Here is a 22,860-nt window from a genome sequence, read left to right as displayed (position 1 = left end):
ATGTCGATTATTACATCTATGTATGACATTTGCCTGCCATCATTGTCGGTGAAAGAAAGTGCGCCCCGCATGTGAAAAACCATGACTACACAAAATTGGATATATCCACTGCTACTGATAAAGCTGTGTGGCGCATGATCCGTGAGAAGGAAACACCCATTTCAACATGTAATTCAAATCATGCGTGCTCTTTGTACCATTTCATATGTATTTGGGAGAGATAAATACAACAATGAAATAGTAACTTTTATTGTAAAGCAAAGACAATGACTACGAACCACCTCCAGGTGTGTTGCTTTCAAATTTCTCATCCAATAGCTCCCGGAAACCTGAGATGATCTCATTCTCTCGCTTCATTCTTTGTTCTTGAGCATGTTGAAGCAGTAATCGCTTTTCTTCGGCTGAGATGACCTGGTTTTCCTTTCTCATACGAACAGCATTCATGCGTTGATGTCTATATAGATAAGGCTTAGTAAAATACCCTATCTGGAGCAATGCCATTATGCAAAGACATACCTGCTACCGCTCATAACAAAACCTGCATTCTCATAGTCGGCAATCTGATCACCGGATAAACCAATTTCACCACGTCGAGGAATACGTTTGCCTTGTTGGACATAGGCTGCCATTGCAGAACCTTCACCAGGCAAGAGTGCACCACCATAACTATAGCCCTTTGTTAGCTACATAGCCTATAAGCAAAAATACACATTGTACTTACGCTCTCTCATCGGGCATATCATCATCTTTGGGAAGCATGACCGGACCCACTATCGTATTATCCTCATCAGGTATATTAACTATAAAGCAAAATTATGAGTACATTGCGTATCATGGGAATGTTGAATCCATGACAACGAACCTTCTTTCTCCACCCATAAATCCTCGACGGCATCCAATTGAGATTGATCCACTTGGAGCTGTTTGGCAGCAGCATTCTCGCTCTCACTTGCAGCAGATGATTCTGTATCTGATGGTGTGATCGAACGTCTTCTCTTTTTCTTGGATGATCTTCGATGCGATGATTTCTTCTTTTTGCTGCTGCTAGATTTTCTGCTCTTGTGCTTGCGTCGTCTTCTACGTCGATCATCATCGCTGCTGCTATCATCTGATTCTGCATCATCCTCACTATCCGAATATCGACGTCTGCGTTTGGAACGAGAAGTTTCCTCTGGTGTTAATGATCGTCGTCGTGGTTCTGGAGAAGGTGCCCAAATCGTAGCTGTACTGGAATCTCTCACACGTTTACGACTAAATATCAATGTAAGCCCATCATGTTGCTCCCCATATCCAAAATACAAAACTTACTATTCCATATAAGTCTCTCCTGGCATTCTTGGGAATCCATCAATGTTCTCTTCATCCTGATAGTATCTTCCAGACCGACGAGGAGGAGATCGACGGTCTCTGCTTCGATCGTCGTTACGAAAACGTCGAGGGGAGTCATGAGAACGATCGCGATGACGACGATAGCGTGGTGAAGGAGATCGACGGCTGTGTCTTTCTTTACGAGAATAAGGTGAAGGAGATCGATGTCTTGATCGACTGCGAGATGGCATCGTGTATGTTGGAAGGACGAAGGAGGGTGAAAGAAGTGTGCACACCACACCACACACACACAGCGCTTGCTATTTTACGGCCCGAAAGTCCAAATGCTCTTTCTGCGTTGCCCGTTTTGCTCCTACAAGATCACCCCACCCCCTTGAGCATAATGGAATCGTTGCGAACGGTGATTTCACGGCTGTTTGCCGATCCTCAAGATCCTACAGCTACTGTGAGTTTGTTCATCCCATTGTCCTATTCCCAAGTATCCTCCTTCATTCACCTTACTCAAAACTCATGCTTTACAATAGCCGTTGGAAGACACCAACCGACGATATTGCGGGTAACAACGCGCTTCGCTTTATACCTTGACGTGGTCCATATTCACTTTGGCATTGTAGTTATTTCAGTCGAAAGCCTTCCAAGCGTCGACGTGTCAGCTTGCTTCATCCAAAGACTGAGCAGGCATATACGGATCAAGCAGCACTCGATGATAGTCCTATGGTTGCATTTCTACTTCAAACAAGTCGTCTCGATTATGATACTTTGGCTCATGATTTTCTTCGTACATGTGTTGTTGGCAATATGGTAAATGTCACATGGCAATCAACATCCACCTATTTCTTACTTACACCTCTTGTGCTTTAGTCGGAGCAGCTCAAGGTGATCATGCTCAAGTATCGGGAGCCGCCTCTTACGTTGGTCAAGACAACACGACTCATGGCATTCCTCAATCATCTTTTGACTATCGTTCCTGTTACACCCAAAGCAACTGCTGCTTCCAGTGGCCATGGATCATTAACGACGACACCTTTTCCTCTGGGCCAATTATTTGAAGACCTCACTTTGACGCTTTCGTTACGACCTGCACCTGGCAACAACAAATCACTCACCTTGTCGATATGGGTTGTCACCATTCAATTTATGTTGTCATGCTTGAAAAGCAATTCACAGCAAGCATTGTACAATGCAGGAATTGCCACACCTGCCATTCTTGGAATCATCAAACACATCTTGTTGGAATTGACTCGATTGCCTGCCACCAATATGAATCCTCTTCAGAAGCAATGCTTTTCTTTGGGGAAGCAGATGTTGGATCTATTCCTCGTCCGTGAGCATCCAATCAACTCGACATCATCGGATCAAAGCAGCACAGCGTCTGTTCCTATTGGAATCGGCTCAGTCTCTTACTACGACGTCATTGTATCGGTAAGATCTCCTTTTCTTATACGCCAAGGATGATTATATTGACATGGTATAATAGTTTCCAGAGCTATATGGTCATTTCATCAATGAAGCACCTCCAACAACTGGATCCCAGCAGCAACCTACAATAGCCAATCACAACGTATGGCTGATGACACTCCAATACATGATCACTTCAATCACCCAAGATCATCGTCTCATGGATAAGATCCATACGGTTATGGCAGTCAACATTATCAAGCACATTTTGCGTGAGATCAATACCCTTCCTGCCAACATGTCAACAGCCCAAATCGATTGTCTCAACAAGGGCAAAGAATTGATCAACCTTTTGCTACTTGGTCCTATGGGTGATGGCGCAGGCGTTGTATCACATTACGACATCATCGTTGCGGTATGGTATCCTCCCTTTCTCTCATTCTCCCTTGAAGTTAGCTGATTGGATATGGAATAAGTAGCTACCGGATGTATATGGTCATTTCTTGCGAGGCACATTTGCTCAAAGTATTCATTGGACCATGGAGAAATTCATCAACGAGCTTGGCAAACGTAGAAGACATCTTGCATTTCTCATGATGCCACCAGGTACGAAGGATCATTGTTGAGGATGCTATTTGATGTTTATGTCACCCCCTTCCTTATAGACGCATCATGGCCTCTCATCTCGCAGCTGAGTCGACGACATGAGTACAATGATTTGACGACACGAACCAGTTTTCACATGTTTGAAGGAGATTTGGTAGGTATCATTGGTATCACTCTAGTCCAATACGCTCATGCTGTTACATAGATCGAATTTGTAAAGGAGGGCAATTCCACAAACATTGAGACCCATTTTCGTGACATGCTCTTTCAACGTGCATCCATGGATGAATTCCGGCAACTTGAATTATCGCTTACACAAACGGGATTGGATACAAGGCAAATAAGAAAAGCCATGGTGGATAAAGTACGAGACGTCCTCCAATGTATTCAGCAACATAGCCGATCAGAGAAGAGGCCGAGTAAGTGGATCGATTATTAGGTTGGGGTAAACATCAAATGTCTCATGCCCGCTTCCATAGATACAAATCCACCCAATCAAGATGACACGATGTGGATCCCGTCGAATTTGGATTTGTGGGAATTGATGAATGAAACGGCTGACCAGTTATACAGCTTTGTGGCAGCAGAGTAAGCATGGCAGCATTGAGCATGATGATGACTAGGATACTAATCTTGGCTATGTGGTAGGTTTTTCACTTATGAGGATATCCTGCAAGACTTTTATGACCTTGTTTATCAGCCCAATGGAGAAGAGTATCCAGCGGGAGCAAAGCATCACCTGCCCAAGGACAATGGTTTGATTTGGTTCCTCTTGCAACTTTTCCGTAAGTGATTATTATGGTGCATTGGTATTATCATATGGAGTATGAGACTCATTATCCTATTAGCGATCGAGAGGATAGCCAAGGAGGTGATTCCCCGGGATTTTGAAGGAGACGAGAGCTTGTTTGCGAAATTGGGTTCCCTCTACAACGAAGCACAAACTCGTTCAGTGGATGCCTTCTCACTTAGAGACCTCGCGCTGCAGTCTGCGGTAAGACATGGAAGGAGGATACAATTGTGTTGGATGCTCATGGTTTTAATAGATCACCTTGCAACAACACAACATCAAAGATGTCGCTAATATCAAGCAGCGTCATCGAGGGATTTCCTCGGCTCTTCAATACACCAGCATCTGCTACAAAATACAGGCTTACTTCAAGCAGAATTATCATAGTACGTGTCATATACTTTGCACAAGCACTTTCGACTAATGATATCCATTTACAACAGGCAATGTGAAGAATCCTGATCTTTTCAGCAACTTGGATATATCGGAGATGACCAAGATTGCGCTTGTCAGTCAAATGCGTGGAGAATGGGTGCCATTTACTCTCTACGTGTACCTCGTCCCAAATGAAGCTGAAGTTGGTACACTTGGGAATCCAGAATCTACCTATTTCAAGGGAGGCAGTCTATCTTACAAGTTGTTGGATTTACTCTGTGTCAGCGGCAAACATAGGTAACATAAAGAAGGATGGGTATCGTTGTCACTTTGCTTACATGCTCTTTTTAGACTTTTGCAAGTGATCTACAAGATGATGCTTGAAAGTGATGTAGGACCAAAATATCAAAACGCCCAAATCTCGTGTGTTTCACCCAACGTGATCGATGTGGTCTACAAGTTACTATATAGCGCACCATGCTCGTAAGTAACATGGGACATGTACATGTAGCCAAGGCTAATTTTATGGTACATCAATTAGATCGGAATTGATGGTGAAGGAAATCTTTGATAAGATTCGACGTTGTGACAAGCGATACAAGAGCAAGCATGATGGACAAAACACTGGCAACAACGAGATGATGCTTTCACTCCCGACCATGCGTTGGCTTCATACGATCCTTCAGCTGATGAATTACCGGTTCTTGCGGCAGTTAAAATATCCTTTTACCAATGTTGACTTTTATGATTTGACAACCTATACAACTACAACAATCATGCAATCCTTAACCACCATTTTACGTTCTCTCCAAACTCATCAGGGCTTTTCCACTATATCCGCTACTCCATTTCCTATTTGGAACATCGACAAGTGTACCGGGTTCTCGAATCTTTTGTCTTCAACGTGGCAGTGAGTGAATCATACTTTATGCTTTTAAATCCAAACCATTGCTAATGTATTCAATGTAAACAGCGTATGCAAATGGATGTCAAGCTCCTACGTTCTTTGGATGATCCCAAACGTGATAAGCCTATATGGTTTGCTGAATCAGAGACTGTGGCCCGAGCCATGGTGACAAGTATTAGTCGGCTTATCAAAACGAGGTAGGCTCATCATTGATGTTCCATGATCAAGCACTAATTCACTTTTATAGAGGTCAAGCTGATATCAAGACAGAGCAAATTCATCGTGTCCTTGGCAGTCTCTTTGAATATCGGTTGGATTGGTCGAAAGAGTCGCTCAGCTATTTCCCAGAAGCTGTCAGGAGTTTTTACACTGATCCACAATCACACAACCAAAAGATCAAGGTGCGCCCCACCATCAACCCTGCTGCTTTACGCCAACAAGTGATCAACAACAAAGCCTTAACGAGTTATCTACTACAAGGATCGCCTGAGCACGAATCGATCATGGTCTCGTACTTTTCAGTCGCTGAAAACCAAGCTAGTCTCCTTTGTGTCTTATGGATCATTGCAGTGATGCAGGGATCGATGGATGTTTTCCACATGCCATGTGAGTATTCCTTTTCCCAAGTCCCTTACCAAGGATGGCTTCTCACTCTTTTCTTTCATCCTATTAGCCGTGCGAAAGCTGCTTTTGCTTGTAGCCCCCGCTCGTGTCGATACGCATGCTGTGGATTTGATCGATTTTATTCTTAGTGTGGATTATGGTCAAAATCGCCCTGATTTGGTAGGTGGAGCTATACATGCAAATGCGAAGGCAATCCAACTCATGTTGCTTTATAGCCTTTGAAATTACTCGACGCCATGATTTGGAAATATCAACTTGTCAATTTCACCAATATCATTTCAGCACTTGGAAAGGGCAGTGGCTCACCTGATCGCACGTCGAAAGCTTCCCGATTTATTCAATATCTCTTGCTTGAGTCACCTGAATTCGCCAATCGAGTAACAAAGTGGACATCATTGGGATTCAGCCGACGTTATTGGACCGAAGAGGATTTCCATCACAAGCTTATGCAGTACTTGAATGAATATCCTGAATACCACGAGTATGAAGCGTTTGCAATGGCACAAAAGCAAGGACAAATACCTGCATTGGATCCACCTCTACAACCACAAATGCCCGTGTATTTCACGAATATCGTCAGCGACTTTGTACCCTTCTTGGAGGTGCTCATTTCACGTTTGGTCGAGTATGCCCAGGTTGACTTGTTGATTGCTATCATGGATCGATACGGCCATTTGTTCTACTACCACAACGCACCATTGTCATTTGTAAGCAACTTATTGCTTTACTACTTCCCGAATGATACGCTTGCCGATCCTCGTGTGTGCAAAAGGGTTGTGCGACTGCTAGGTAAGGTAGCTGACATGTTCATATCATCTTTGTTTACTTAACCGGGTATCATCGTAGACTTTGAACAGTATGATCTCGCCCCTGAAGTAATAGCATATTGCCAACAAGACGACCTTGATGCCAAAGCATTTGACGCAGGCTATTTCGAAAGGGTGATTAGCAAACTTGCTGATAGTAAGTTAGGAGGAGGAGGAATAGCTGCATAGCATGTGATTTAATATCCCTTTTTTTTCAGACTTGGATACCCAAAAGTGTGCTCCTCGACACAATCCCAACCTACCTGAACGGCAATTTCGAGAGATCGGTAGTCCTGCAGTGTTGGGCATTTCAATTGCCATGTTGGAAATCATGGTCACACCCATTCCTCCTTCCACTGTTGTCAAGTACATTTTGGATATGGTGCTTTTACGTGGTTCTCGACAAACGGGTGTATCCGCATTGACCATTCATGCAACCGGTCTTTTGATATCCTCTCTTCCATCTGATCATTTTGTTCGACCCGTTTTGGATGAGCTTAATAACCTCGTTGTGAGCAATCCTTATCTTCTTGAGATATCCGAACCTACTCGACTGGTAAGCTTTTCTTTTTCGGTCATTCACAAGACTTGGTGTGTTGATTTGTTTCTTATTAGATACGATGTGGTATGCCCAAACAAACCAATGGCAAATATTTCATGTCCCAATCATTCCCTGATCTCACAAGCACTGCCGCGTTGAGAGATACCATGAGCTCCCGCTTAAGCAAAGCAGTGGTTTTTCCTTACATCTTCAACGACTATACCTTCAATTTGCACAACTACAGCACCAATGCACCCAATTGCTTCCTCACGCTTTTCCACAGCCTGCTTCATTATTCAAGTCTCGATGCATTCCGCGTGCTATTGGAATACTTGCGTACCTTACGTAATTCACCGGACAAGCTTAAAACGGATGTACAATTGCTCTATGTATGTTTTCTACTTGGACCCGCCCTTCATCGAATCGAAAAGCTGGACAATAACAACACCGATGCTGAGGTAAGTAATCATTGGTTTGGGCACTGTGGATATATGCTGATGGGTTACTCTTTTAGTTTCTGATGGAGTTAATGCACATGGTGAAGCACGTGACGACGCTTATGGATTTGAAAGAAGGATGGTCAACACAAGCTTTGGAGCAAGTCTTTGATTTTCTGTGAGTCATTTAAAAGAGGATGATCCTATGAAACGCTTTTTTATTGATACAACATTTTAGATATCATATTCGAGCAAGATTCTGCAAGTCACCTGACCTTGCCAACCAACTACGTGAAATCATCAAATCCATGAATCCTCCCATCAACCAACGACTTATTCGACTAGTAATGTAGAATAGACAATTTTTAATCTTTGTACAAACAAGCAATCAACAAAAAGCACACGCACACAATAATGATGATGAATGACTCCTATTTTTCTATTGCCATGAATTGTAATTTGGATAACCAGCTGGAGGTGGAGGTGGAGGAGGAGTTTGACCAACAAAAGCACCTGGCGCTGGAGCCCCTTGTGCAGCCATGGGTGGAGGTGGAGGTGGAGGTCGTGGGTATCCTGCAGCGGGTGCACCACCCATTGGCATATTGTAATGTGGTACAGCACCAGCACCAGCACCAGCAGTAGGAGCAGGACCAGGAGGAGTGGCGCCCATTGCCATGGATGATGGATCAGCATACAATCGATTAGGTAATTGTACATTCTTCCTTGCTTGTGCTGCCAACAATCTCTCTGCGGCCGATCCATGTCGTTCACCTTTACCATCCTTCTTCAATGCATATGAAACTGTGATTTGCTTGTTCATGAGATATTGATTGTTCATGGCGTCGATGGCTGCATCGGATGAATCAAAGTTATCAAAGCTGACAAAACCAAAGCCTTTCAGATTGCCGGTCTCTGGATCTCGCGCGATTTTTGGTGTCTGTACAATAACGCCAAATGCACTGAACGTGTCGTAAAGTAGTTTCTCGTCAACATCTGGATCAAGGTTGCCGATAAACAATGTCGCACCAACATCAAGGTTCTTTCGATCTGAAGTCGCCTATCATATCAATATCCCATTAATACAACCATTCCATAACCACCACCACCATCGTCGTCGTCGTCGTCCATGGAGACCACTTTACCTTGTTGACACGAATCGGTTTGCCATACAACCGTATCTGATTCATAATACGAATGGCATAATCAGCGTCCTCCTCGGTAAGAAACTCGCAAAAGCCATAGCCTTGATGTGTTTGAGTGACACGATCCTTGGGTAAGTGGACGTTTACTACAAGGAAAAAAGATTGGATCGTCAGCATCGCTCACTGAATGCCCCATGTCTTCAAACGTACCAACAGGACCGGCCTGCAACATGAGTTCCCAGACTAAAGAATCCGTGCATCGCTCATCGAGATTTCCAATATATACAGTCGCTTCCTGATTACGCTCAATCTGCTGTGCCATAGTATGTCGTTGGGAACGAAAAGAAGTGTGTTCAGGTAGACAAAGACCGAAAGCGGGAATCGTCAGCCAATGCATCCAATAGCAGTGAACAAAATGACTTGCATTGTCCATCCAATCTCCCCATACGAAACACATCCTCAAGATAGAGTCCTTTATATAATGGTTCATTCTTTAAACAACAATGAAAACGTTTACCGCGTCATCTATCTATTTGCAGTGATTCGTTTAGTATAAGATAGGTTGATCCTTATGTAGACCACCACCCTCTCATATCCATATAGCGTTGATTCACACATCTTTTACGCAATAATTCATCATGGATGTTTATCTAGGATAAAAACATCTATGTACCAATCCTTCATTGACTATGTGGGATACAATAGCGTAACACTTATTGACAAAGAGACAATAATAAAAGATTTATTGATGATAGGAGTGTATAGGAACCATTGATTACATGCGACTCACACCATAAATGTTGCCTCCTTCAACAGTGTTACTGTAGATTGCATCTAAGCAAAAACCAATCACAGTACGGGTATCTCTGGGATCAATGATACCATCATCCAAAAGACGTGAAGAGGTGTAGTACACATCCGATTCGGCTTCTACTGATGCTTGGAACAAGGCCTTACGCTGGGAAGCCATTTCTTCGTCAATCTTTTTACCAGCACTATAGAGGAGTCGTGTTAATACCTATGCATGGCTTACATTGTTGAGTTTCCTTACCGAGCAGCACCTTGACGCATCACAATGTCAAGCACACCCGTAAGCTGTTCTGGTCCCATCACAGAGCACTTTGAGTTGGGCCACGAGAAGAGGAATCTATTTCTCTCATCAGTACAAGCTCTCTGCTATTACTGTTCATAATGTTATTATACCTTGGTTCATATGCACGACCGCACATGGCGTAGTTGCCTGCACCATAACTGGCACCCATCATGATTGTAATGGCTGGCACGGTGGAGTTGCTCACTGCGTTGATGAATCGGGAACCAGCCTTGATAATACCTTCTTCTTCATATTGCTTTCCAACCATGAAACCAGTAATGTTTTGCAAATAGATCAAAGGCGTGTTTCTGAAAAAGACATGTCAGCGGATATGGAATGGGCGATGTACCTTGCACTTTTTTATGCTTACTTGATATTGCACAATTGGATAAATTGGGTAGCTTTGTTGGCCTCTTGGGTAAAGATGACATTGTTGTTGGCAAGAATACCAACGGGGACACCTTGAATGAATGCCCATCCACAAACCAAGTTGCCACCATAGTTGGGCTTGAAAGGAGTAAAACGAGAGCCATCCACAATACGAATAATGACTTCAGTGGCATCAAATGGCAATCGAATGTTGGCAGAAACAATTCCCAAGAGTTCCTCTAATCAAAGGTTGTGGTGAGCACATGCAATTGATCACCCCCCCCATCTTCTTTGCATGATCTTACCAGGGTTGTAGTATGGTTCCTCAAACTCTCCCTTCAAATGGCGCAAAGGAAGGGTTCCTTTGTGTTCCCAATTCAAGTTTGCCATCCACTCACGTGCCTTGCGAATAGCATCGTATTCATCATTTGCAAGTTGATCGCTGACACCCGAAACACGCGAATGCATATCCGCACCACCCAAGCTCTCTGAATCGGTAACTTCACCTGTAGCCATTTGCACAAGAGGAGGCCCACCCAAGTATACAGCAGCTTTTTTCTGATACAGCGTGATAAGTGGATTTGATGCAATACAACGACACAATAAAACATACCTTGACCATGATAACATAATCACTCATACCTGGGGTGTATGCACCACCGGCAGTAGAGCTTCCAAACACCACACAGCAAGAGGGGATTTGTGCCTTGGATCTAAAAAAGGTGGGGTAGTGTATCATGAGCAAATGAATGATGGCTTACTTTTAATGATCGCACTTACTGCAAAGCCTGATTACGGAAACCAGCACCGCCACGATGGAAAACTTTGAATTGTTGTTGGAGGTTAGCACCGGCCTATACATACACAATTGCATGAGTCAAAGGATGGATGCCAACGAGTCCAAAGATGATTTTCACTTACCGATTGAGTAAGAGTGATTGTTGGCAAGCGGTTTTGCATGGCGATTTGATGGATACGACCAGCCTTGAGAACACCAGCTTCGTTCATGGCACCACCAGCCATTGTGGGTACATTGGATGAGACGATACAAAGCACACCGCTGTCGTATTGAATGAGGATAAGTATTCATCCTTGAAATCATTGTTACACAATATGTACCTGACAAGACCGATACCAGCAACGATGGATCCACCTTTTGCGGATGAATGAGTATCTTGGAATGATGCAATGATTTGAATGTCGACTTACCAAGCGTCATGTCATCTTGATCGTATCCAGCAAGCGCACATAATTCAAGGAATGGCGAGTCTTCATCAAGCAACAACTCGATTCGTTCGCGTGCTGACAGATATGAAATTCACCCTTAATGAAATTGTGTGGGGAAGCGGAACGCGAGAGCGTGAATCCGAACATACCTGGCAACTGGCCGCGCTTTTTGTGCAAAGCGATATGCTTTTCTTTGCCTTCATTCGTAGCCTCTTGCAATCGTTCTTGTAGTTGTTCAATGAGACCTTGCCATTCTTCCAAATTGGCCTTGTATTCGGGGCTGCTGGTAACAACCGCTGATTGATGGCGCTTCACAAGGTGGTCGAGAGAAGTCAAAGTGGACATGACTGGAATGTAGGATAAGGAAGAAAGTAAGGAAAAGAAAAAGAGAGAAAGGTATTAAAGACGAATAGCAGGATTTAACGCATATGTAAGCATTTGTCTCTCTCACATGGTTATAGCGTCAAGACTGACCGACCCAGCTTATTCAACTCTTTCTCACACATCAAATTCACGAGGAGCAACTAATTTGGTTGGGGTTTGCACATCATCCACTACCAGATGCGATTTGATCTCCTTTCAACATGTACGTACGTATCCAATCCTATCTATAATGAAGGCTATCAATGGATTTGTGCCATTCATCTAGGATCAAGCAGCTATTAGTTCTCTAGCTTTAGGATGTCTATATAAGATAATGGAATAAAGCCTTCTATAGCTTCAAAGACTTCCCTTATTGATTCATGGTAGCTTAATCACAGTAGTAATCGCATCAAACCCTAGAAAGGTGCAGCTACTCAAAAATAGCAAGTAGCTGGATCGTCTTCTAAGGTACATTCACAGCGATGGTACAAAATGCATAAAAAGCTTTAAACAACAATGATTGGGATGGGATAAAATAGGTCTTTTTATTGAGGGGTGTGAAAGATAGCTAGTACTTGAACGAGCTACCGTGTTCTAGGAGAACATACAATGACACAATACGAGTTGAGGCATGTATGAAGAGTCCAATACATAACAATGACAACCACAGCGATAATGAAATGAGGATAACAATGAAAGCTAAAAATGAATACAAAGATCTGTTCTCGTTTGCAAAGAAGACTCCTACTACTATGAGGATACGCACGTAGTCATGCACTTTTAACAGCTCTCAGTAATCAGAAAAGGGAGGCGAGTGGAATACGATGAGCGTGTGACATGAATTTCTGTTCAGAATGCTGGGGATGATATGATGCATGAGATGATGGAAGTGTAATGAGCTGCTAAATTGGGTGAGGAGCCTATGCCAGGATCAAGATTGTATCTTTGTAAAAGAGTCTGGGGTTCATGTTGTTCATGCATAGTAAATCGGCGACTGACGTACATAGCCAAATTAAGCAGGTGACAATTCCCCATTGATATGGAATGTTTTGAAAGACACTTTACGTGCATCATATGAGTTTTATGGAATATACAATATGCAACAATGTGGTAAATGCGAGGAATCTATGTACACTGGGACGTTGAAATATCATTTTGCAAATATCCATAGTATGCAGTGATTGCCTTGAAACGACCTTTGAGATAATTCTTTTCTATTTCACATACTCCTCCTGGGCCAGCCAAGCGAGCAAGTTGCTGAGGATCCGTGTTGCGTGGTAGAAAATAGGCAATGTTGGGTGTGATTTGGCGTGCAATATCGAAGATCGTTTGTCTAAATGGTTGTGAGTGGATGTGATAGAAAAAAAGAGAGGAAGAGTGTGCTTTGCTTACCCATTGCCTGGTATCATGGATACAAGGTCAAACTTGTCAGCTCCAAGGTAAGAGGGACCACCCCATGGCGGTGATAAGAATACAACATCTGCCTATAGCACGATATTAGTAATGCATGTGATTATCGCATAGCAATCGTATTTACCTTGAGACGAGGGGCAAGCTCGAAAAAGCTTCCTTGAATGAATTCAATTCGATCCTCAACTCCGTAGATCCGTGCATTGTGTCGTGCGCAGTGTAGCTTAACAGGATCAATATCAATGGCGATGACTATCATCGAGATATGGTCAACATCCCATCGACAACCTTTCCGTACCTTTGACATTTACCTCTTTCGCATGTAAACGCAAATTGAATAGCGTTCCCTCCACATCCACAGAATGCATCAATGACAACATCACTTTGACATCGTTGCGCAATATGTCTCGCAATCCCTTCAGGTGTCACCGAGAACCAGCCCTCTAGAATAGGTATAAACAACATGGGATGAATAAATGGTATTTGGTTGGCGGCTCTTGAGCAAGTATTCACCTCGATCCATCAATATGCCTTGATCAAACTTTGAGAAATAAGAATATCGTTGCATGTAATATCTATAAGGCACCCGTAAATCATCCATTGTCTCTCAAATACGAACATAGATGAACATACTTGTATAAGTCTTGAGGGATGTTGTTCTGGTCATAGTGTACAACGACGTCATTGAAGCTTTTTGCTGCCTGATCCACGACCTTTTGTTGTGCTTTGCGCTTTCTCTTTCGTTGCTTCTTGCTCGGTTGTGAATATCCAGCGTACACATCAAGGGAGGATTGTTGTCTTTTCTTGGTCTTCGCTTGCTTATCGGATGAATCATCGCATGTTGTTTCTTGGGTTGTGGTGTCTGCTGGATGTGGTTGCTCATTATCCGTTATTGTTACTGTCTCCTCTGTATCTTGAATAGAAGACTCGCTTTCAGACTTGGTGCCTTCACATACTGGTGATACCATTGGCTCTTCCATAGACTCGTGAGCTGATTCAGCTGTTGACTGTTCAAGTTGATCCTGAAGCAAATCGGTTGTTTGTGGTGTTTGATCAGGTGGCAGTTGTTGGGAGTCATCGATCAAGGAGTCTGACGTTGCCTTATCCTCGGAATTGATACCAACAACTTGGTCATTGGGTGGAGACGTGGAATCGCTGGAAGGAGACTCAAGCTGAAGTTCGCTGCCATTGGAAGAAGACATGCCAAGGATAAAGCTGCAGGCCTTACGAACCAGTTCCATGAAGGAAAATCCTTGCTTTCAGGGTCCGAGGATGTAGTCAATCCACATTGAATTCTTCGATCCCAGCAAAAGGAGCACCTTGAAAGTATCAATGCTGAAGGATTCATTTGATCCTTTCATATCATTCATAGCTGGGGTGACTATAGAGATAGAACAGACACACACACGAGATCGAAAAGTATATATCAGATTGCATGAGTGTTTAATGATAATGCACCAAATCAATTTACCACACGTAAATAAAGCTGCTTCTATATAAGGGCTATCTGCTGTTCATGTGAAAAAGGCTGCAAGTAGAGTTGCTGCAAGGAAATAGACAGTGAAGTGGAGACCTTGCTAATGGCAACTGCTGTTCTTTTGGTTGTGGCAGAGGAACGTGCAAGAGCGTGTGTTGTAGTAGAATGACAGGGTTGTGAACGCTGCTTGAGACAATGAAGCGATAGCAGCTGCTGGAATGAATGCTGTTAGGTTTGGTTGTTGTAGACGATTGTACAAGAGAAGGTGTAGTGTCAAGAAACGTGGGTGTTGTAGTGGGGGTGCACACGCCATGCACTTGACACTCAGTCAAAGACAATCGGATCAAGGCAGTTGTAGGATGGACATGATGGGTTGAAGCAGGACAATCGTTCGCAGGTGGTAGTTGTACTTTAATGGGCCAACCGTTGAGAATGGGAGGAAGAGCAAGACGCTGAGAGTAGAAGAGCTGCAAATTAACTTGATTTTTCTGATACTTGGATGATACTTCTCTGTTTGAGCGTTGCTCAGTCAAATCCCCTCGGATCAAGAAAGTTGAATGATAGGCATGCTGGGCTGGAGCAGGACAATCGTTTGTATACATGGTATTGGGCAACAAAGGTGAATGGGAGGAATGAGTTATTGGCTGGTAGTTTACAAATAACTTTGTGAAATAAGTTTTGTGAAATTGGATGATGTTTTGTGTTTGAGCGTTTCTCAGTCAAAACCCCTCGGATCAAGAAAGTTGAATGATGGAAATGATGAGCTGGAGCAGGGGAATCGTTCGTATGCATTGGATTGGGCAACAAAGGTGAATGGATGGAAGGAATGCCACTTTAGGAACTATACCTAAATAGTGAACAAGTATCATGCATCGCCTGTGCTGACTGACTCAAGTTACACAAACACACTCTCTGCATCTTTGACTCTATTGTAGTCATACTACTTGACAATGAACAAAGACCATCTTTCATATAGCATCACGCTTACAGCATATGTAAAACATAAAGGCGTCTGTATCTCTAAACTTTACAATCAAATGTGGGGTCTTTAATAGAACCATGTTGCTCGGCGGGGTCAAAGCGATCTTGTGTCAAAGTATGAAGTTCATCGTGGCTAATCCCAGATTTCGCAATGTCGCCACCAGCCAAACTGGATCTGGGGGTCGACCTCTTCGACGAAGACGACCAAAAAATATTTTTTGGGCTGTTTGCGACATTGAACGCGAAACTTTCACACAAGGTGCTGTTGGCCAAGCCGAGCCCATTGCTCTAATAAAAACCCCATGTTTCATTGTAAAGTTTGGAGATACAGGCACATTTATGTTTGTAAGCGTGATGCTATATGCGAAGTGGTCTTTGTTCATTGTGAAGTAGCTAGACCCTGACAGAGCAAAAGATGCAGAGGGTCGTGTTGTGTAACACAACTAAAAAGCCCAGACTTCAGGGACGATGCATGACAGGTACGCAATCTTCATTTGCAGTACACACATTGGCAGCTAACAGCCACTTTTATGCATTCCCAACTTTTGTGCATTCCATTGTAGGTGGAGGATTCTCCTGCTCCAGACATTCATTTCCATGGTTCAACTTTCTTGATCCGAGCTGATTTGACTGAGTTACGCTCAAACAAAGAAATATCAGTTGAGGTAGATCGAGCACGCTCTATGTGGAGAGTGATGTAATCTCTCTTTGACCGTAGTTCAACCAAATCGGCTCGGATCAAGACAATTGAACCATGGAAATGAATGTCTGGAGCAGACGCATCGTTCCCATGCAGTCGATTTGCCAAAAGTCTTGATTGGAAAGAAATGGCTGTTAGCTGGCAATACATGACTGTTCCTGAATCATGCATAAAGTATCATACATTGACCCTTCCAATTCTACCTAATGAGCTGTGTTCCACAAAGAAGTCCTTCTGCATCTTTGGCTCTGCCAGGGTCTAGCTACTTGACAATGAACAAAGACCACTCTTCATATAGCATCACGCTTACAAACGTAAAGGTGCCTGTATCTCCAAACTTTACAATCAAACGTGGGGTTTTAAATAGAGCAATGGACTCGGCTTGGCCAACAGCACCTTGTGTGCAAGTTTCGCGTTCAATGTCGCAAACAGCCCAAAAAATATTTTTTGGTCGTCGAAAAAAGTTTCAAGAGGTCGACCCCCGGATCCAGTTTGGCTGGTGGCGACATTGCGAAATCTGGGATTGGCCACGATGAACTTCATATTTTGACACAAGATCGCTTTGACCCCGCCGAGCAGCTTGTTCTATTAAAGACCCCACGTTTGATAGTAAAATCTTGAGATACAGGCACCTTTATGTTTTACATATTCTGTATGCGTGATGCTATATGAAAAGTGGTCTTTGTTCATTGTCGAGTAGCCAGACCCTGGCAGAGCAAAAGATGGAGAGGGACGTGTTTGTGTAACACAGCTATCTTGCATGACTGGAAGGATTGATGGATTATACTTTATGGCTATCAACAATAGTCCATAAATTACGCGCTATCAGCCATTTCCTCACAATCAGCGTTGTTGCAAAATCCACTGCATGTGAACGATTCTCCTGCTCCAGCCGAGCATTTCCATCATTCAAGTTTCTTGATCCGAGCCGATTTGGCTGAGCTACGCCCAAACAGTGAATCTATAAATTCTTGAAAGACAGACCCTGCGAATGTCTCCGTCTTTCAAACTTTTGGACGCTCTCGTTCCAAATTTTCAAATGAAGCGTGAGGTTTTTATTTGAGAAAAGTGGATCAGCATGCTCGGAGCACCATCCTGACCAATTTGCAAGTTGGAAGTGGGCAACTTCGGGGCGGTGGGCCGTCCGCTCTTTTGATCCCATCAACCACCATTTGGATCGCCCCGCATTCTGAATCTTCACAATGAAGTCTGCGACTTTTAAATGAATAAAGTTGATCAGCATGCCCGAGAGCATCTTGTATGAAAGTTTTAGGTTCGAGAGGGGCAATCACAACATCAAGGATTGGATGTACAGTGTTCATGCATAATACAAGAGGTGTCCGACCAATTTAATTTCCACTTGTTCCACTCTCAGCCTCTTCCCTTTTCCTCCCATTCTCAACGGTTGGCCCATTAAAGTACAACTACCACCTGCAAACGATTGTCCTGCTTCAACCCATCATGTCAACCCTACGATTGTCTTGACCCGATTGCTTTCGGCTGAATGGCATGTCCATGGCGTGTGCACCTCACTAAAACACACGAGTCTCTTAGACACCACACACGCTCTTGTACTCTCATCTACCACGACCAAACGTAACAGCATTCATTCCAGCAGTTGCTATTCGCTCCATTGTCTCAAACAGCGTTCACAACCTTGTCACTCTACTACAACTAGCGCTCTTGCACGTTCCTCTGCCACAACCAATCGTAACAGTAGTTGCTATTAGCAAGGTGTTTACTCCATTGTCTCATGTTACTTGCAGCCTTTCTACGTGAACAGCATATAGCCATCATATAGAAGCAGTTTTATTTACGTGTATCAATTTCCTTCAATACATACACCTTCTTATGGATATGAATCTGGTTATTGGTTTGATGCATGGGATGGAAGGATTTGGGTATATTGACAAGGTTGGTTCCCATCGCCACGTGATGTCTAGTTTGGATGATACTACGTCAACCTTCAACTACTGCACCGCAATGCAAGCAATCTTCACCTTGTTGAGCTGCGAAAGAAATAGAGCAAGCACGTGAGTAATCATCACACGAATGGAAAAGGAAGCATATCAGCAGCAATCACAGGGGGCGCTTTCTTTCAACTTATTGGGTTTGCAATGGTTATGGATAGAGGAATGCAATGATGGGGAAGCCTGGAATGTTGCTATGGTACTCGTTGTCAGCAAGGAGGATGGATCACGTGAATACGGCTGAGGATGCTGATGGATGGGATGGAATTGACGAAAGGTCTTTATTGTACAGCCATGGATCAATTGAATTACTCGAGTCAATGCATGCAGCAGCTATTATGCAAGCATGGATGAAGATGTTTATGACGGCAACAACCAAATACAATGACACGATGACACCCGTTGACTCTTTGTGATCCACCCGTACATATTTACAACTTGCAATACCATATTTACTTGATAAACATCCACACAATCGTATCCTATTCATCGGCCGTTTCATTGAATGAAGATTGGATTCACCATCGTGTATGCCTAGGGCATCGCACTAGCTGCTCATACGTGCACGGTCATGCAGCTGGTTTCGGGGAAGAGGACATGCTTATGTCGCCTAGAAAAAATCACCTTTTAACCAACAAGTGGATTCATCAGTGTTCATTTTCCATCACTTCGGCTCAGTACTCCAAGATGCTTAACCACTTTATCAATTACATCCATCATGACAACAACTCCCACGCCCACTCACATATAAACAACGCTGTTTGCACCAACACTATCATGCGCCCTTCCTTTCTTCTACTTGTCTTCATCATCATCAATGGCGTTTGGTAAGTATCAAGGATAGACTTTGTTATGTGATCCCCAAAATGAGGGTACTCATGCATTCATCTATGTAGCTCATCTCATTGATTATTGGTGCCCAATGACTTTGAATGTTGTGTCCATCGATGGACCCTTTGTGGTAGGTATACCTATCATTTATAGGTAAAAGGCAACCTCGGTCTGATGGGAAATTTGGGACACCTGTGTAGGTGACATGAGTACATGCGTTCGTAATGAGCCATGAGAACAAGTGTGGAATACATACCGATATCCTTTAACGATGACACGGGAGCCTAAAGGTACATACAGTTGCCTTGTTTCCAATATTTGGAACGTTGAACCTTTACCTTGTCATGATGTTTATATTGTAGGAGCGAATCGAGAAGGATCAATGACTTTGAAGAAGCACGCAAAATGCAGATGAAAGAATATCGATCCAATACACCAAGGAGTCGAGATTTACAGTACCCTGTTTGGTACATCCAGCGATCATCAAGGTTACAGAACGTGTGCATGCTTGTTGCGTTAGGCAATGGACCAGATAGGCCCCCACCCTTAATCCCCTAAATCAACCATATCTCATGACTCTCTCTGTCCAATAATGATATCCCTCACGTCCTTATCATTTTGTATCAGTTTATCATTTGTAATCTGTCAAAGCGGCTAAAATGCCAATAGACGGGAGGCACATGCTCATAATAAAAAACCATATGCATCACAACCCATAAAGTAAATTGTAGTTTATACATGTGTTTTTGATCATTTATAAGAAAAGCAATCAAACGTAGTAATTGAACCAGTCTATTGTTGCAACACCTTAAGGAGTACATCTGCCGGTGAAACGAGGATACAATTGGCAATCACGCACAGTGTATCGGTTCAAGAGCCATGCAAGGAAACGCTCAACACCAAGACCGTAACCACCGTGAGGAGTAGTACCATACTTGCGTTGATCAGTGTACCAGTAGTAAGGGGAGGGATCAATGCCTTCCTTTTCATAAGCTTCCAAGAGCTCCTCCTACAAAGAACGAATAAGTATCTTCCCACATTAGGTATATACGCTGAACAAGTTAACTTACTCTGTTGTTCATTCTCATACTGCCACCAACAATTTCACCAACGCCGGGCATAAGAACATCAACACTTTCAGTGATGCGAGGATCTTCAGGGCACTTTTGCATGTAGAATGCCTTGATGTGAGCGGGGAAATGGGTCAAAAGGATAGGTCGGTTGATCTTGTCGGTCATGGCACGTTCAGGAGCCTCTGGGATATCTTCACCAAATTCATAAAAGGTACCATCTTCCTTCTTGATATCGTTATCCTTGAGGTATTGGATAGCATCAGCATACTTCATACGCAAGAAAGGACGAGCTGGGGGCTTGAAACCAGGGTTCAATTGCTCAATCAATTGACGAGTGGGTTCGTTGGCCATGATACGGTCAATGACATCGCACACAAGGTCTTCAAGAGCATCCAACATTTCATCAAAGGTGAGGAAAGCCATCTCAGCTTCCAAGTGAGAGTATTCAGACAAGTGACGGCGGGTATGTGATTTCTCAGCACGGTATGATTCGGCCAAACAAAAGACATCACCAAGGGATGGAAGACAAGTCTCGAGATACAATTGCGAAGATTGGGTCAAATAAGCCTTTTCACCATAGTAGTTGAATTCGAACAAAGTAGAGCCACCTTCGACTTGAGTTTGCACCATACAAGGAGGAGTAACTTCAGTGTAACCACGAGCATCATAATGGGCACGGAAAGCTTTGATGACCTCGGCACGTGCCTTCATGACAGCAGAGGCCGTCTCACCACGAAGCACAAGGTGACGGTTGTCAAGAAGGTACGAAGGATCGGCATCAGTGGTCACCTTGTTGTTGAAGGCATCATCACCACCAGGGGCCTTGCCAACAACATACCAGTAATCCACAACAAGCTCATGACCACCAGGTGCCTATATGCAACAAAGTAAGGATCACCATCATCCACATGTAAAAATAATATCAACTTACAGTCTTGCCTTCGGGAAGCTCGTTGATGACACCGTGAACGGTAATGGTGGATTCGACAGTGAGGGTGATGGCGTCGAAAGTATGGCACTAAAAATGTATATGTATGTAAGGATCTCATTTCATATACCATGTTTTTTCATCTCCTTTAACTTACCAACTTGCCGGTAAAGACACATTGAAGGTAACCAGAGCCATCACGAAGAACGACGAACATCATATCCTTGCCCTGGACACGAAGGCGATGGACCCAACCAGAGACCTTGACACGCTTGCCACGGCTTTCAGTGGATTGTCTGACCTTGATCTATTTATCATAGCAATTGGTTAGAGACAAACATGGATGCAATCATCCTTTTACTACTTGTACCTTTTGTGCGGCAGGTAAGCTTTCATCCTCAGTCAAAACGATGGACTTTGCCTTTTCCAATGCCTTGGCCTCTTCCTCAGCCTTCTTTGCATCTTCTTCTTCGGCCTTCTTCTTTTGTTCCTCTTGCTTCTTGAGCTTGCGTTGCAATTCAGTGTAAGCCTTCTTGGCCTTCTTCAAAGCGGCACCAGAGATATCCTTGAAACCTTCCTCGTCCTTCTTGATAAGAATCTTGACTGATTCGCCACCAAGTTCAACAGCCTTGAGAGCCGTCTTGACGGGAGACGATTCAACACCAGTGCCAGTCTCATCGGAACCGGCCAATTCGTCAACGTAGATAATCTTTTCCTCAGCCATAATGTTGCCCAGGTTTTCGGAAAACGTCGTGTGTGGAGAAAAGGGGATCAAAGATATACGCCCACCAAGATGCTCTATCATCCAAGCCACCACCTCCCTCACACTCGTTCAATAATGACACATTCTGACTTCCGGATCAAGGTACCCGACTAGGCTTTGCAGCTTATTGGTCCATCACTTTCTTGGATACAACCTTATGAGTAACAACGACATTGTCACCATTACACCCAATGTGCTGCCATCTCTCGATACGGTGAGTCATCAAGTAAGCAACAATGGTGCTGGCGCTATTGTTACCTTTTCAGGCTGCACACGAGATACGTTTCAAGGTGAGTAATATGAAGCCCATGCATGAATCATTGTTTATATGATAAACTCACCATGACGACAAGAGGCAAACGCGTACTTCGCTTAGAGTATGAAGCATACGAACCCATGGCTATCAAGGTGTTGAAGGAGTTGATTGCTGAAGCACGTGCCAAGTGGGATTTAACACATGTGGCCATTTACCATCGAACAGGCGTGGTTCCCGTTTCCCAAGTGAGCGTCATCATTGCCGTATCATCCGCTCATCGTGCAGAAGCCTTTCGTGCATCCGAATACCTGATTGATACACTCAAGGAGCGATGTCCCATTTGGAAGAAAGAAGTTTACGAAGATGGAAGTGTTTGGAAAGGCCAATGCTGTAATCACAATCAAGCATAGTAGTTACTTTAATAGATTTACACATCGTATGTACTATGACAACAAATTGAAGAA

The 22,860-nt window shown here is 43.5% G+C and overlaps 8 protein-coding genes across 8 annotated transcripts; 3 read left to right on the top strand and 5 right to left on the bottom strand.

Moving 5' to 3' along the window:
- Positions 1-270: 270 nt before the first annotated feature.
- O0I10_003186 (uncharacterized protein) lies at positions 271-1,559 on the bottom strand (the record flags this gene model as incomplete). Its single annotated transcript, XM_058483258.1, has 5 exons — positions 271-454; positions 517-666; positions 722-800; positions 863-1,251; positions 1,309-1,559. The coding sequence occupies 5 exons, from the start codon at positions 1,557-1,559 to the stop codon at positions 271-273; spliced, it is 1,053 nt and encodes a 350-aa protein (XP_058345877.1).
- A 152-nt stretch (positions 1,560-1,711) lies between these two features.
- Positions 1,712-5,412, top strand: O0I10_003185 (uncharacterized protein; the record flags this gene model as incomplete). The annotated part of the gene is made up of 15 exons (XM_058483257.1): positions 1,712-1,774; positions 1,854-1,885; positions 1,944-2,130; positions 2,191-2,751; positions 2,807-3,142; positions 3,207-3,333; positions 3,393-3,487; positions 3,539-3,752; positions 3,813-3,921; positions 3,982-4,118; positions 4,182-4,327; positions 4,380-4,509; positions 4,567-4,795; positions 4,850-4,981; positions 5,040-5,412. The coding sequence occupies 15 exons, from the start codon at positions 1,712-1,714 to the stop codon at positions 5,410-5,412; spliced, it is 2,871 nt and encodes a 956-aa protein (XP_058345876.1).
- Positions 5,413-5,480: 68 nt separating this feature from the next.
- O0I10_003184 (uncharacterized protein) lies at positions 5,481-8,166 on the top strand (the record flags this gene model as incomplete). The annotated part of the gene is made up of 9 exons (XM_058483256.1): positions 5,481-5,602; positions 5,653-6,011; positions 6,079-6,188; positions 6,245-6,818; positions 6,876-6,992; positions 7,054-7,391; positions 7,451-7,834; positions 7,891-7,991; positions 8,052-8,166. 9 exons carry the CDS (start codon positions 5,481-5,483, stop codon positions 8,164-8,166), a joined length of 2,220 nt encoding a protein of 739 aa, XP_058345875.1.
- Positions 8,167-8,252: 86 nt separating this feature from the next.
- Positions 8,253-9,277, bottom strand: O0I10_003183 (uncharacterized protein; the record flags this gene model as incomplete). Its single annotated transcript, XM_058483255.1, has 3 exons — positions 8,253-8,870; positions 8,956-9,101; positions 9,166-9,277. 3 exons carry the CDS (start codon positions 9,275-9,277, stop codon positions 8,253-8,255), a joined length of 876 nt encoding a protein of 291 aa, XP_058345874.1.
- A 453-nt stretch (positions 9,278-9,730) lies between these two features.
- On the bottom strand, positions 9,731-11,989 carry O0I10_003182 (uncharacterized protein; the record flags this gene model as incomplete). The annotated part of the gene is made up of 11 exons (XM_058483254.1): positions 9,731-9,950; positions 10,007-10,102; positions 10,159-10,356; positions 10,419-10,656; positions 10,723-10,975; positions 11,031-11,130; positions 11,198-11,271; positions 11,339-11,477; positions 11,537-11,570; positions 11,627-11,719; positions 11,794-11,989. The coding sequence occupies 11 exons, from the start codon at positions 11,987-11,989 to the stop codon at positions 9,731-9,733; spliced, it is 1,641 nt and encodes a 546-aa protein (XP_058345873.1).
- A 1,143-nt stretch (positions 11,990-13,132) lies between these two features.
- On the bottom strand, positions 13,133-14,658 carry O0I10_003181 (uncharacterized protein; the record flags this gene model as incomplete). Its single annotated transcript, XM_058483253.1, has 6 exons — positions 13,133-13,340; positions 13,400-13,491; positions 13,545-13,669; positions 13,729-13,860; positions 13,931-13,992; positions 14,051-14,658. The coding sequence occupies 6 exons, from the start codon at positions 14,656-14,658 to the stop codon at positions 13,133-13,135; spliced, it is 1,227 nt and encodes a 408-aa protein (XP_058345872.1).
- Positions 14,659-20,184: 5,526 nt separating this feature from the next.
- On the bottom strand, positions 20,185-22,101 carry O0I10_003180 (asparagine-tRNA ligase; the record flags this gene model as incomplete). Its single annotated transcript, XM_058483252.1, has 5 exons — positions 20,185-20,385; positions 20,447-21,322; positions 21,381-21,467; positions 21,535-21,684; positions 21,748-22,101. The coding sequence occupies 5 exons, from the start codon at positions 22,099-22,101 to the stop codon at positions 20,185-20,187; spliced, it is 1,668 nt and encodes a 555-aa protein (XP_058345871.1).
- Positions 22,102-22,297: 196 nt separating this feature from the next.
- On the top strand, positions 22,298-22,806 carry O0I10_003179 (uncharacterized protein; the record flags this gene model as incomplete). The annotated part of the gene is made up of 2 exons (XM_058483251.1): positions 22,298-22,430; positions 22,496-22,806. The coding sequence occupies 2 exons, from the start codon at positions 22,298-22,300 to the stop codon at positions 22,804-22,806; spliced, it is 444 nt and encodes a 147-aa protein (XP_058345870.1).
- Between the last annotated feature and the right edge of the window lie 54 nt (positions 22,807-22,860).

Source organism: Lichtheimia ornata (assembly GCF_029851405.1).
Source record: "Lichtheimia ornata isolate CBS 291.66 chromosome Unknown scaffold00010, whole genome shotgun sequence".
NCBI classification, from domain to species: Eukaryota; Fungi; Mucoromycota; class Mucoromycetes; order Mucorales; family Lichtheimiaceae; genus Lichtheimia; species Lichtheimia ornata.
This window is presented reverse-complemented; position numbering and strand designations above follow the sequence as displayed.